We start from the raw sequence: 14,712 nt of genomic DNA on the forward strand, positions 1-14,712 counted from the left end.
GTCTTAAAAAATTGAGTAATTCACAAAAACGTACTACTCAAAACATTAAAAAAATGTGCCATTTCTGACAAAAGTACAGGTTAATCCCAAATGTCAACATTACAGGTGGCCCTTAAACCACACAGGTCTGAACTGCATGAGCCCACTTACGCATAGCTTTTTTTCACTAGTAAATACTACAGTGCTACACGATCCGGGGTCAGCTGAATCTGTGTACAAGGGGCTGCGGACACGGAGGAACCATGTAAAATATACAGAGAGCCGACTGTAACTCATAAGAAGATTTTCGCCTGCAAGGGGTCAGCGCCCCTCGGCCCCAGAAGGAAAAGCTCATCCAGTGCACAGCTGGACCACGCTGGGAAAACCACGATGGACACACGCTCACCAAAGAGCTGGGAGGGGTTGGCGCTGGTGGCCTTCTCGTAGTTGGTGAGTCCCTCATAGATGACTTTGCCCACCGCCGCGTAGAGGCACTCCAGCTCCTCGTACTTGGAGGCCACGCTCGAAGTGCCTGAAACAGTAGTGGGAACCTGGGCTCTGGGGTCCGGCTTGCGGGCCCGGCCAGGCTCTGGGACGCTAACTCTCCTCAGGCTAGCATTGAGCTTGGCTGTCTGGGACCTGCAGTGACTGACACAGGCACCTCTCACCGCAGGACGCGTGGTTCCCAGTTTACAGAGCTCAGTAACCACCTTTCATGCCACCAAGCCTCGCCTGAATACCCTAAATACACTTACATATGAGAAGCCAAAATTCTATCTTGTAAGCTGTTCAACAACTGACAACATATTTTAACCTAGCTTCCTTTAAATACCATATGGAAATGGTATGTTCAGCTGATGAAGAAAACTGTATTTCCAAGGCAGACACAAAACTGCTAATGCAGACTGCTACCATGAAGTTTTTATGTCAACTTCTTTTTTTTTTTTTTTTTGTGGTATGTGGGCCTCTCACTGTTGCGGCCTCTCCCGCCGCGGAGCACAGGCTCCGGACGCGCAGGCTCAGCGGCCATGGTTCACGGACCCATCCACTCCGCGGCATGTGGGATCCTCCCAGACCGGGACACAAACCCGCGTCCCCTGCATCAGCAGGCGGACTCTCAGCCACTGCGCCACCAGGGAAGCCCTCAACTTCTTTTAAAGAAAGTTTAAAGGTACAAAGAAAAGCAGAATAATAAAATGCTCACTATAGTAACAGGAGGATGAGCATTCTCAGCTAACAAGCTCTGTGCCCACCCATCCACTTGGAAAGAAAGAAAGGTGCCAACAGCAAAGGTCACATACTTGGCTCCGTTGGGAAAATACTCATGAGGCGTGAAAGAAGGCTGTGGACGGCTCGTAACACTTTGGTGTTTCCGCACGTCATACAGGCTGCGATTCCACGCTGCAGGGGTTTGAAGCTGCTCAGGATGGCTGGGGACTGCAGCACTGTCAGCAAGAAGCTCAGCACTTCCAATCCTGTGCATATGTTTCCATAGTTCACTTGACTGGGCTGCTCCTGGAACGGAGAACACAGGCCACACACAGATGAGATAAACAGTACAGCGAATTACAGACAGAAACCAAGCGAAATTAAAACTACACGTGTCAATAAGTACTTGGAAATGAAATAAACAACCACTGAAGAATAAACACATTAGATATATAAATGACCACCATATTTTATTAACACAGTAGGATTTCATAATCTTCCTTTTAATAAATTTGCTTTAAATATTTAGTCAAACTTCCCTTAAGCTCATGAAAGATATTAATATTCAATATTTAGTACTAAAATTTTGAAAATCACTAAAATCTGGTTTAAAAAGGCAACTACTGCAATGAATTTTGCTTTTTTCTCATGTTTTTAGTTAAAATACATATATCCTTCCAAAAGGAAGTATCTTTGAAACTGTGTATCATGAAATCAATCGAAGAGATTGTCAGCATTAAAAAAGAAAGAAAGAAAAAAAAACCAAAAGAATAAAATAGAAAATAGAGTACAAGTTTTACAGTAAGGATTTAAGTTTGGCCTCACAACACGTGTCTGTGGCTGACGCACACACATGCCCTGCAGGTGCACCGTGTGTGGGCACTGCTGTGAGGCAGATCATGGGGAAAGGCAGGAAGTCAGTGTGAGCAGACCCATCGCCCTCAGAAAACGTCAGCCTGTGAAGGGGCTGAGCTTGATTCAATGGTGACTACATTTGATAGGAAAATAATTTGACCTTTCAAAGAGAAAAAGGGGAAAAGAAATCTGCAAATAAGTTAAGCAGCAAGCATGTACTACAGACTCAGGGGGCCTATTACTCTGTTTCCATAACACAGGTTAACCTGTGTAACCTTTCAAAACACTTGAGCAATGATGCTAATCTTTGCAGCACAAAATAACAAATGCTTACAGTAGGTATGATCATCCTGAGACCAAAAGCTTTCAAATTTCACCACAGAACTAGATAAACTGAACTGTATCCTGGTAATGAAATGGATAAGGCAAGAGAACAGCTTCTGCAACCTCCAGAAAATTACAGAATCGTGGTTTTTACAGAAACAAAAACAACCAAAAAATCCAACAAATAATCAGCCATCTGGGGCTATCTCTAATTACCTGACTATACAGTGCTATGTCCATCATTCAATCTATTTTAAAAATTCAACTTAAATTAAAGGTGGTTGCATAAGTCAACTAAAAATGTTTATTCCATGCCAGCAGGTAGGTGGGTTTAAGAAATTAATCTGTGAAAGGCAAGAGAACTATTCTGTTTTCAAAACTCCCAACTCTCCCTGGGGTGGAGGTGAGAGCTGAAGATTTAGAGCCATTTTCAGCGAATGACACTCCCTCCTCATTAGCCAGTGGCCAGAGGAAGAGGCGAAAGGGGCCATGACCAGCCGCGGGCAAGGAGATTGGGGTTGGTGGCCCGCCCATGCCTGGGCCCTCGCACCTACCACGCTCATTAGCAGCTTGTCGAACCACTGGAGTTTGAGCTCCGACTTGGACCACATGTCTGGTCGCAAGGCTGTCTTCAGGAGAGTGACACACCGGCGGGACAGCACCTCCCCAGGAGACCCCGCAGTGCTGGTGTTGTCGTTAACCTGGAAGTTCACTCACGTTCAAGCCCGAGTTTCCCAGCACACGTGTTCACAGGCCTCTCGCCAGCTGCTGCCCCGCGCCCTCCCACCCCAGCGCTCCACCTCCTCTCCTGTCTGACTCAACCTTGCTTCAACCCAGCTGTCTCTGCTCCCCCTGGGGACACTCCCTCCTCCCTCACAGTGGGTCAGTGGTGATCTGCACTCATTTGTGCGATTAATCCATCAGCTGGGCCTCCCAGGCCGTGCCCAGCACGCTGCAGCACACAGGAAAGGATCAGTTGAAGAGTTTAGAAGACTGTTTTCAGTACTTGGAGATCCTCAATAGTGTTGCAGATATACTATTTTTTAATAATTACAAAAACTACTTTGTAAGGGAAATTTCAGTTACAAGCTTTTTTGAAATATAAAAATGAAGTTTCAGGAATTGATTCCCAACAACTCCATGAAAATATTTTACTGATTTGAACGATAAATGCAAGTTATAAAGCAGCTGAATTACTAATGTTGTCCATAACTTATGTAGGTTGGGTCATCCCAACACCTTTATGACACAGATAACTCGAAAGTCAAGTGATCTGCCCAAGATCACTGAACTGCCATGTTTCCCCAACACCAAGATGCTATTATAAGCTATACCATTACTTCATCACCACTAAAAAAAGAAATGTTTTTTTAAATCGTATTATAAAACACAGGCAGATTTCAGATATTAGCAAGTCACAAAATAAACGGAATTTGGTATGAAAGGGACAAAACTAGCTCTCAGACCCTGGTTTGTCTATTTCTTTTTTGACCAAACCATCACAGACAATCAAACTCACTGGAGCCTATCAAGCAGCCTTTGTTCGGAAGGATCCCTAACCTGAGACACGCGGATACCACACCTGACAGGCCACGCGGATGAGGAAGTTCACCACGGTGTCCGTGTGCTGCTTGTCAATGGGCTTGGCAAGGAGGGAGTCCGCACCCGGCAGAGACTGGCTCCGCCCAAACACCTGGAGACAGCGGGAAGAGAGTTCTCAACAGCGCAGCCCACTAACTGCATGCGGCCCTCCTCCCTGGGGCAGACCCCATCCTGGACGTCAGGGACACCACTGGCGGGCATGGTCTCCGCAGAAGAAGGACAAGCAAAGTAGCCGTGGAGAAAGTATGGGGTCACGTGCGTGAGACTGCAAGGGCCCAAGGTCCAGGAAGCCAGCAATGTGGGACATCGTGGGGTTTCTAGCTGTGGGCGCAGCCTTTCCCAGCTGTCCTGCTGGCAAGGCGCCGGGCACTCGGCCCACATTCAAAGTTTGTTGGATAAATGAACCCGTAAAAGGCGGCGCTCGCAGCCTGTGCATGTGCTCTTACTGCGCTGATGGCTCCCGTCGCCGTCCTGAAGCGCTTCACTTCCTGTGCAGAGTCCACCGACAGGCCTCTTTTAATGGAAGATGAGACAGAGTTGACTCCTTCTCCACTTGTATTTGGGTCCATGTCTGCATCCGGCTTAAAGAAACACACACACACTTGACCTTCCTGACTGTTCTCCAGGGAGAGGCATAAAGAACAGTCAGGGAAGACTCGAGGGGCTGATGCCCTACCTGCTGGTCCTTGATCCTCTGCAGCTCCCACTTGATGACGACTTCGGACAGGTCCACGGCCAGCCGCCTCTGCTCGATGGTGACGCTGGGCGTAAAGCCCAGCCTCTGCATGGCGCTGACCATGTGCTGCACCAGGTGGTGCCGCACCGGGTAGTACACCTGCGGGTGCGGGCCAGGTCACGCCAGGGACACTGCGTGCCGCCCCGCACGCACGCCCACGTAACCCACCTCGGCCCCAACACACACAGCCCAACCTCCTGCCCAAGAATTCTGAACTGTAACTTTAGCAAAGAAATTCTCATCACCTTTTGTATGTGTGTTTGCCACTCCCCCTCCCCCCTACCGAGTGCCAACATAAGAGCGTGTTTCAGCCTTTTAGGACCATCTTTAAAAAATGCTGAACACCGAATTATCTTTAGGTAGGCAAGTCTAGTCACGTGTGTTAAACTTCAGACTTGATGTCATAAAAATTAGCCATGCCAAGAGGCAAATTCCCAACTCTAAAAGAGCTGGCTGTAGAAGAATTAGCTTTTAACTCAATCCTTTCTCCTTTACCCAAACATCTACAAGAAATATCTACATATAAATAAATCCAACAAAGGGGATGATCTGGTTATAGAGAAGGAGGTGCCAGCAACACCTTCAAGCCAAGTTACCAAAATCTAGAGTTAATGACAACTACCTCCCACCTTAGAGTAACAACTCATCTGTATTCGTGGACAACTGAGTATAGCTGACCCTTGAACAACACAGGGGTCAGTGGTGCCCACCCCTGACAGAGTCACAAACGCAAGCATAAACTTTACAGTTGGCCCTCTCCATCCGTAGTCCCACATCTACGGATTCAACCAAGCGCAGAGCATGTAATACCGTAGTACGTTTATTGAAAAATATCTGCATGTAAGTAGACCCACACAGTTCAAACCCTTGTTGTTCGAAGGTCAACTGTACTTACAAGAAAAATGCCATCTTAGCAAAAAGCTTATACCAGGGACACATTCTCTAAACTACAGCAATTTCCATGTTGATAAGGCCATACACATACCCATACTAACCAATGGATCAGAATTACCTTTACTGAAAGATGTATGACCACCTTATTACTGCAGAAAACGAACACAGGTGAAACTTCAAAGCAAATGCCCGACAGGGTATTTGCTTTGAAGCAATCGCCATCAATCTGCAGTATTTCCTACACACCTTGAAGTGCTGCGCTATCAAATGCAAAATGTGAACCAGCTGGGGGACAGTGTGCCCCTCCTCCACGATGATCTTCCTCGTCCAGTGTGTCAGCATCTGATGCCCGTCCTCCATTCGGGCAGGCACCGCTGGAGTCAAAATAGCCATCGCCTGCCTGACAATTGCTCGGGCTTCCATTGCATGGGCCTTGAGAAGACTGTGAAAGACCTAAGACAGGACAGAAATACTGATAGAATGAAGGTTTTAAAAAACAAGATAAAAACAATCACTTAGAACTAAGGCATGATATTTCTGCAAAACAATTTAAAGAAATTCCTTAGGGCTCTCTTATTAGGAAAAACCGCAGTAGTTACGTTCTCTTTTCATTTGGTTTTGATGAATATGCTTGCTCTAACATTTTCTGAGCACCTACTATGTGCCCGTGCTGAACTAGGGTGGAGCATACAAAGACGAGCAGGACCCAGCTCCTCTGGCGTAACCAGTGGGAAGTCGGTTGAGGGATACAGATCATTTTACTCCAGCCCCAGGGTAGAAAGTGGAGTGAAAGGGGCCACTCTCAGAGACAGTGCTGAATTAGTTCAAGTGAAGGTCGGATGGAAGTGAGGTCATGGGAACACAGACCAGCCGACTGGCACTGTGGGTGGAGGGGACAGGACGGGGGCTGGAAACAACAGAACTTGCTGAGCCTGCATGCCTGGGAGAATGACAGGGTGTCACAGATGCCCCTGGGGTCTCTGGTCCAGAGAAGTTCCCAAGAGGGAGTGGTCAGAGGAAACAATCAAGAGTGACTCACAGGACAGGACGAGAGCCAGCACTTACCAGGTGCTTAATGGGACAGACAGGCTGAGTGCTCAAGTGCATGATTACATTTAACTCTTACACAGGGACAGTGACGAACTCAGTCACAGTCACGGAACTCAGGAGTGGAAGAAACAAAACTCAAACTCAGCCTGCCTGACATCAAAGCCTAACCCACTGAGCAATGCAAGGAACAAGTGCTTCAGGTCATCAACCCGAAGAGGGGTTAGGAGACAAGGGTTCAAGAGCGCCTACTGTCTGTCTTTAGCTAAGGCGTGGGCCAGGGCCCTTGACTGACACATTTTCACGCAACAGGTAGAGAAGCATGAGGCGGACAAGGCAGACACTGTCTTATTTCAAAAGCAAGGCTGCAGAGGAAGGAGCGGGCAGAGCAGGAACAGGGAGGAAGGGTGAGAATGAATCGTCGTGGACGTTTCACAGTCACAAAAAGAAGGCAGAGAGGAGCATTTTTTTTTTTTTTTTTTTTTGCGGTACGCGGGCCTCTCACTGTTGTGGCCTCTCCCGTTGCGGAGCACAGGCTCCGGACGCGCAGGCTCAGCGGCCATGGCTCACGGGCCCAGCCGCTCTGTGGCATGTAAGATCTTCCCGGACCGGGGCATGAACCCGTGTCCCCTGCATCGGCAGGCTGACTCTTAACCACTGCGCCACCAGGGAAGCCCAGAGAGGAGCATTTTTAAATGTACTGAGAAGGACAATAAATAGGGAAGCAGGCTGCGCTTGCGCTCATGCGCGGAAGCAGCATGTGCGCGTGGTGTCGGGTGGACGGGAGGGAGCCCGCTGAGTACCTGCAGGACTATCTTCTTGTGTATCGCGAACTTGGCGATGATGTGGGCCAGCAGCAAGTGCCCGCTGTACTTGCAGGCGGGGTCCACGCAGGCCTTGGAGAGCAGGCAGGGCCACGCGAAGGTCATGAGGCGGCGCAGCTTGCTGTTGCGGTTCTTGTTGTTGTCGTGGACGTGGTGGGGTGCGTGCTCCACCAGCAGCGTGGCAAACTGCAGCAGGTAGATGCGCAGCGAGTCCAGCATGTCCGCCTGCTTCTCCGGGTCCAGGACCTGCGAGAGCACGAGCACAGGATGCACTTCTGGTCTGCTACCTCTGAAGGGTCACTCGACAAGTCTAAGCCTTGAAACACACAAACACTCTCTCTCTCTCCACACAAAATATTAAGCTCTACCGTGATGGACTCAATGACGTCACATCAATTTTCCTTTATTACATACAGATGATAAACTCGATACATTTATTTTAATGCTGAAAAAAGGGGCAGGCTTAGAAGTCAGAATGCAGTGGGCAAAGGGGCTTGAGGTAGAAAAGGAATACTAGCTCTTCAATGTAAGGTGATTCAGGACTGAGTTTCTTAATTTCCAAGTAATTGAGAATTTTTTTCTAGTCAACCATTAATTACCTTGTCCTTATTTTTTAGTATTATCAGAAAATGTTACCTACCAAAAAATCTGCTTTTTAAAAAATTGTTATGCTTTCCTATGCAATCAAGTATCTGACAGATTTTTACATGTGTTTCATGAATATAAGAAGAAAATGCGCACTCTGAGGAACATGTTACACATCCCTAGTGAATCAAGCGTACTGACTGCACCATCCAGTAAGTACCCTAACCACCTTCTGCCTCTCAGAGGACCTGCCAGAATAAAGTCTTCCACAATAACTGTGTTTTCACCAGGGCCCCCTCTCCCCTGGATGCGCTGCCTCACGGCAGCCCCTCCCAGGGCACCAGCCTGCCCCGCGCCATTTATCCCCATCGACGCTTGAGATCCCAGCTCCTCACTTGTGCCGAGTCGGCAGCGTCTGGCCCCAAGGACACAGCCTAGAGAAGGCAGTACACGGGAGGGGCTGAGTCCGGGTCACCATCTCCCCACAGCTGCCCAGAACAAGGCAAATATCAGTATGTGGACCAAAGATAATTCCTTGGGCTCAGCTCTCACTTCCACAGGAGGGTGGGCGTGGGGTCAAAACTGCAGGAAGGAGGGCCATCCTAAGGGACAAAGACTACAGGAGGCCCAGCGACCTGTCCATGTGAACAGCACTCCCTCTGCCTGGACCCCAGGACGGAGCAGTGAGGAAACCACTGTGTCCTCTCCGAGGGCAGTGACTCACCGGTGGCACGCTACAGGCGGGAATGCCCACGGCTCACAGCGCTCCACCACCAACCGTGCACAAACACTCAGTGCAACAACCTCAAGGCACACTCGGCATCTGCCGGTGAAGTTCAATAGCCTAATGGCAGAGGACAGCCGAGGCACCATGGGAAACACAGCACAGGCATTCCTCAAGCAGACACTTGATTCCAAAAGCCTCACTAGTGCAAACTGGAAACACTACTGTAAAAGTGCTGAGACCCAAGCTAACTTCAGACACCCTAGTGCCACAACGACGTTCATGAACTTGGCAGCAAAGGGGTACAGCGGCAACTGGATCCAGTCTAATATTCTCACTGGCTTCTAGGGGATTCTTTTGCAAAGCTAAAGATGTAAACAGATCTTGAAAACTCTACTGACCAGCAATAGAGGTTTCTATAAAACAAACATGACGTCTGAATTTTTCACTGAGATATATTGTTTCTCACTGGAATCTATTAATGTGGAAAAGATAATTCATTCCAAATGGAGGCTGCCTTAATAAATTCACTAGTAAGAATTATAATGTTCTGCTATAAATTAACGCAATCATGAAAAATAAAAGCCTTAGGGAAATAAGCTTATTTCCTTGAACCTGTCACATCTCCCAAGTTACTTTTCAGGCCAATGCATGGTTAGTGATGTCACCTTGGTTATAAACACACTGGTGATGCTCTCCGGGTTATCGCCTTCTGGATTGGGAGGTCCTAAGAGCTGCTCTCCTTCCCCCTTCTCAAAGCTGTATAAGAAAGCAGGATTCAAGATATGCTGCAGAACCTACAAAAAAATTTTACAATGAAGGAGAAGGAAAACAAAGCCATGCTCTCTATCTCTTTCACTAGGTGGCAGGACCACCAGCTTGGTTATGCTGCACCATCAAGTTAGACTTCAATCAAGGGAGCAGCTAATAATCCTGTCTTTTATTACAATGGCAACTGTAAAGGTAGGTTAAAAACTTGAGGGAAAGAGACACTGGCCTGGTTCACTCTTCTCACCTCAAACAAGTTGTTTTATAAAAACAAGGGAACTAACAAACTACTCGTCAACACTGGTTCACGGGCGGACCTGCCTTATGTTTCCCAACAATGAAATTTTCCTCATAAACGGCCCAGACGAGGAAAGGCACAGCAGAACACGAGTAGTGCCCTTGGCTCCCTAGAAAACGAGCTCAAACGCCGTGGCCTCTCCCGCAGTAACAGTGGGACCCACCTTGGCTTTCAGTTCATCTCCGAAGTTGGGGTCGTTGAAGTCCACAAAGCGAAAAAACAGGGCACGTTTTTGAGCAATGCTGTAATTTTTGGGAATCTCCTCCTCCGTATACTCTTTTAAGAACGTCATGTTGCAGAGGAAACGACCAGTGAAGGCCCGGAGCAGCTGGAACAGCAATTCTATGTCTCCGTAATTCCTTCTGAAGGGTCAAAATAAGAAGGCAGGTTAAATTATGGCAAATTTCATAACTATGTTTGATGTCCGACTTGCTTTTGAGCAGCTCAAAGTTACAGCCCGTCCTCTACAACAAATGCGATGACACACATGCAGTGAGCCAGCTATGCAGAGCTCAGGGAGGAGCAGCTCAGGGAGGAGGCTTATCGGGGAGAGCAGGCCACTTGGTGCAGAGCGCCCAGGTGCACCCACTTGCAGTAATTCAGCAGACAGTAGGCCAGCAGCTTGGGCTCCTTCCAGTTGGTGGCAGCCATGTTCTCCTTCCGGTGTCTTTCTTGGAAGGTTTCGCTGACCCACACACGTCTCAGCTGGCTCACCAGAGAGTGCTGATTGGCCAGCCAGGAGTCATCGTTTTTAACTATAATACTAATGATCTGTCAAAGAAGAGACAATGAGGATGCTGACAGGGTTCTCCCTGAGTCTTGACTAAACGTCTAAGACGTCGGGTGCCTGAGAGAGAGCCGTGCTACCTTGATGGCCTGGAACTGCAGGTCCAGGCGCAGGGTGCTGGTACTGGGTGAGCCAGGGCGCACGGCAGTCTGGGTGCCGCCGGGCAGCAGCAGCGTGATGAACCGGTTGGGGTTAGCCGCCAGCACGTCTCGAAGAGGTCTGGCATCTTTGTGCTTTAAAAAACTCTGAAAACAAAGCAAAATAAACAGCTGTTTTAAGTTAATCAAAACGCACAAAATGTTGAAATGATATAAACTCTAAGGTCCTTCCTAAATCTCTCAAGGCAGGCAAAAAAAAAAATAAAATCACTGTAAGCACCCTCTTTAAAAAGTGCTTTTTAGACAATAATCACACCCTGAGTTTCATAATCCTAGCAGCTCATCCGTTCGTTACCACCACCAAAATCCTACAGAGAGGGATTCCTGGACTTGGGCTTTTCACATACACAACAATGTTTCTAATACTCAAATATATTAGAGAAAAATAAAGCCAGGACACTGAACAGCGATATATAAATTCCAGACTGTCGAGCATGGTGGCAGGGACCCCGACCCCAGCCCCGGGCTCCCACCATGAACATCCTGCTCCACTGGGGGTCGTTCAGCGTGGCTTCCATCATGAACAGCTCCACCGTCTGCGAGGGATGGCGGGTCAGGAACTTGATCAGAGGCTCTCTGAACGGACTGCCGGCCTAGAAAACATGTGGTGGAAACTGGACCTTCTGGGGGTTTGAGGCTTTTCTGTTCTAGCAACCTCACACGGTTCCAATGTGCATTTCTCCCCCTTGTAACTGGAGTGCACCCACCGTAAGCAAATATTAACACCCAGTATCTTTATACTGTTAGCGTAACCCATCTAAAATATGACAGTGAAAACATTACAAGCAACAGATGGAGGAAGAATTAGAATTAGCCCGTGTATGACCATTACCTCGATCAACATAGCACGTTCTGTTTTCATTACGACCTCTAACAAAGGCTTGACCAGAGTTTGAGGTGCAGCTGGGATCAGATGAAAAAGGTTTATGATTGCCGAACAAATTTTCATTTCCTAATGAGGAAGACCAGAAATTATAAAATAGGCCAATTAATTTTGCCAGCGAGAGATACCAACATCACTACAGACCCTGCTAGGCTCTAGCTACATTTGCAAGGTTAGCCAACAGAAGCAGAGTTAACATGTATCAATAGAAAGCCACAACTCACCAATCTCAGATTACAGCTGTGGCCTAAGGAAACTACCTGCCCTTGGCCTTCAGCTTTCATCTGTCAGTGGAGGGGAGAGGGAGCTGACTGTGCACCTCGGTGATGGTGCTGTCTTTGCTTTCACGCACACTGACAAGTGTTGGAAGTGACCTTTCGGGCTGCCGAGGTGAGCCCAGCAGGGGCGGGGGGTCATGCCCGTGGCCATGAGCATTAGGATTCCCTCACGTTGCCATGACATCACGGGGTCTTCCCAATGCACTAAGTTCTGAGGGCACAGACTTCTTTTACCCTCAAAACTTAGCACAAAGTCCTCAAAAAAAATACTTGAAGTATTTACCCTGGAAATTAATTATCAGCGTAAATAAATGACTGACTGTGGTTCTAAAAATTTATCAACCAGGCCTGAAAATAAAGCTGACAAACTGCTTTACGGAATCATATGCAAAACGTGGGATGCCAAGAATTTTGCATTTTTTAACGTGCTAACAGCTCAGCGGCCAATTACTGAGTGTCATTCCGACTTTCCATTCACAGTGTCAGTTCCCACGGTTTTGTGTCTGCCATTCAGGCCACAGGGAAGGGAAGACTCCCTGATGTCCCATCCTGGGTGGCGGGTAATAGGATACCCGTGACTCTAAACCAGTAAAATGGGGATGATAAACGTCAGTCAGGAGGGACCACGTCCCGGCAGCACTGGAGATACTTCTCAAAATGTCTCTTTAAGCCAAAAGGCAAAACAGTGCGACGGGTAAGAAATGAGAAAAATCAGCTCAGCGTTGCTCCCATGCCTCCCTCTAGAGTTCTCTTCTACAGTGTTTCCAAGTTTTCAGGCAGATTAAGTTCTATCCTGAAATTAGAATAACCTTCTAACAATGGTACTTTCATCTTAAGGGTTTTCGTTTTCAAAGCACTGTCATGAAATCACTTCTGGCCTTCACGTCACCACCGGAAGGCAGGAATGACAGGTACTACCATCCCCATTTTACAGAAGAGGGAAAGCTCAGGGCTAGGCTGTTCAAAGTCAGTGTCGTGACCACCACAGTGTGGTATGCGTGAGAGACATACACAGGGGCCTGGGTGCAGGGGGAGCAAGGAGGTTTCAGTTTGAGGCAGCTGGTCAGTCAGAGGAAATAGAACTCCTCCCTATTTCTAGCAGGTCTAATGTATTCTTTGTGGCATTTCCTCTCAAGAGGTTGTTAGATGCATGAGTTCATACAAACATTATGAGAGCAAAACCCGGCTGGATCAGAAATATTGAGATATTGCAATTCTAGCACGTAGAAAACCAAAGAGCTTAGAATCTTGCTTAAAGACGTCCTAATAGAAAACATGCGTGGCACCCGGACAGTTCACGGCAATGGTACTGATACAACTCCGCCACAGACAGACAGTACAGCTCACTGCACTCAAAGGCACGACACACTCTGTCCACCACAGAACCACAAGTCACAGCAAAACCAAGTACAACAACGACCCCTCCTGCACTTCCACTGAGATTCTCACCTCTACCCCTTCCACGGCAGGCTGAACCAAAACAAAAATTACAGCATGAAAAAAGGCAACGGAAAGGTAAAAAGAAAAGAAAAGAAAAGAAAAGAAAATATAAACTGTTCTTCACATTGCAAGTCATAAACTGACTTTTAATAGGTTGTTCTCACCTCAAACTGACAGAATGGAGACAAGGAACATCTCCCGCACTCTGAAATGCTTTCCTGAGGATGGGGAGGAAAATCATCTTTTTTTCTATTTATGTTATTTACACAGAACTTCCCATATACTCAATACACAGTAAGGATTATTGGGGTAAACAAGACAGTAAAGACACAATTATCAGAAAGCACATAATAATTAACAAATGCTCAACAGCAAAAAATACACCTTCCACCCTTCAGATGTCAAAACAGCCCTTCTGATGGTGTCACATGGAGTGTATTCTTCCCTAAATCAAATTTTTAAAAAAGGAGTTTTGGAATTCTTGTCTAGGAGGAGAAACTGTAAGACCCTGCTGTATGCAAATACATTAAAAAAAACTGTTTTGTTTAGAGTGAATAATTCAAGATTATACGTGAAGTGCTGATATTTAAAAAAACCTCTTTCCCAGCTGGAGTTGGAAGAGGACCGGGGGTTTAATCCCCATCAATTAGGCATGTTTGAGGCCAGAAGAACCCAGAGGCCGTGATGCCACTCACTGGATACTTAGGCTATCCTGAGAAGGGGGTGTGTGTGTCTGTACACGTAGTGTAACAGGTGGTCATGAGTTTTCCCCTGTAAGTTCAATGCCAAACAGGTAAACCTTCCTAAACGTGATGACAATGCAAAACTCTGATCATCAGGGGTACCCGATGTTATGGGGAGCTTTTATTTATTTTTATTCAACTTTTAACATGTCATTGGTTATAGTTTCTCAACTGGGCAATGTTATTTGGGGATCTGACCAAATAAACTACTTTCCAAGACCCATTCCTAATCTGTGGAGCATTCATAAAAACTATCAGAGCTCAAGGGCAGAAAGGAGGCTTGGCCTTGAGCTGAGGTCATGAAGCTGTGGCCACACTGCCTTGGACCTCAAACACCATAGCCCCTGAGCTGAGAGCCGCGGCCTTCCTCAGCAGTGGGACGTTCCCAGGCTCTCGGGGTCATGCTCATATGTTGATCGACAGGCTTCGGCAGGAAGGGGCTCAGGGACCTCCCAGTGCCCACGGCCCCACCCCCTATGCAACTGACCCCCCATCCCACATGAGCTGCAGTAAAAGTTTATCTTTTTGATCGAATGGAAGTCATTCATCTACCCACTAGGGTTTAAATGTTTATTCTA

At 47.3% G+C, this 14,712-nt stretch overlaps 1 protein-coding gene across 15 annotated transcripts in view; it reads right to left on the reverse strand.

The window, feature by feature from the left end:
• Positions 1–14,712, reverse strand: part of TRRAP (transformation/transcription domain associated protein) — a 110,906-nt gene that overhangs the window by 46,243 nt on the left and 49,951 nt on the right. For 12 of the 15 annotated variants that reach the window (XR_003793067.1, XR_003793066.1, XR_003793069.1 and 9 more), the window contains 15 exons: positions 13,556–13,609; positions 11,623–11,742; positions 11,264–11,383; positions 10,713–10,877; positions 10,435–10,616; positions 10,009–10,207; positions 9,448–9,576; positions 7,450–7,716; positions 5,846–6,052; positions 4,646–4,804; positions 4,416–4,550; positions 3,950–4,060; positions 2,922–3,068; positions 1,281–1,494; positions 386–511 (listed from right to left, as the gene is read on the reverse strand). Coding sequence is in view for 10 of the 15 variants with exons in the window: in XM_029219909.1 (XP_029075742.1) it covers positions 386–511; positions 1,281–1,494; positions 2,922–3,068; positions 3,950–4,060; positions 4,416–4,550; positions 4,646–4,804; positions 5,846–6,052; positions 7,450–7,716; positions 9,448–9,576; positions 10,009–10,207; positions 10,435–10,616; positions 10,713–10,877; positions 11,264–11,383; positions 11,623–11,742; positions 13,556–13,609 (2,335 nt within the window). In the remaining 5 variants the exon portion in view is untranslated. The remainder of the gene's footprint in view (positions 1–385; positions 512–1,280; positions 1,495–2,921; positions 3,069–3,949; positions 4,061–4,415; positions 4,551–4,645; positions 4,805–5,845; positions 6,053–7,449; positions 7,717–9,447; positions 9,577–10,008; positions 10,208–10,434; positions 10,617–10,712; positions 10,878–11,263; positions 11,384–11,622; positions 11,743–13,555; positions 13,610–14,712) is intronic. The other 3 variants (XM_029219914.1, XM_029219913.1, XM_029219912.1) reach the window with 1 other exon arrangement.

The sequence above is a fragment of the Monodon monoceros genome, unplaced genomic scaffold (assembly GCF_005190385.1).
Source record: "Monodon monoceros isolate NGI ecotype Baffin Bay Population unplaced genomic scaffold, NGI_Narwhal_1 Super_Scaffold_13, whole genome shotgun sequence".
In the NCBI taxonomy this organism is placed as follows: Eukaryota; Metazoa; Chordata; class Mammalia; order Artiodactyla; family Monodontidae; genus Monodon; species Monodon monoceros.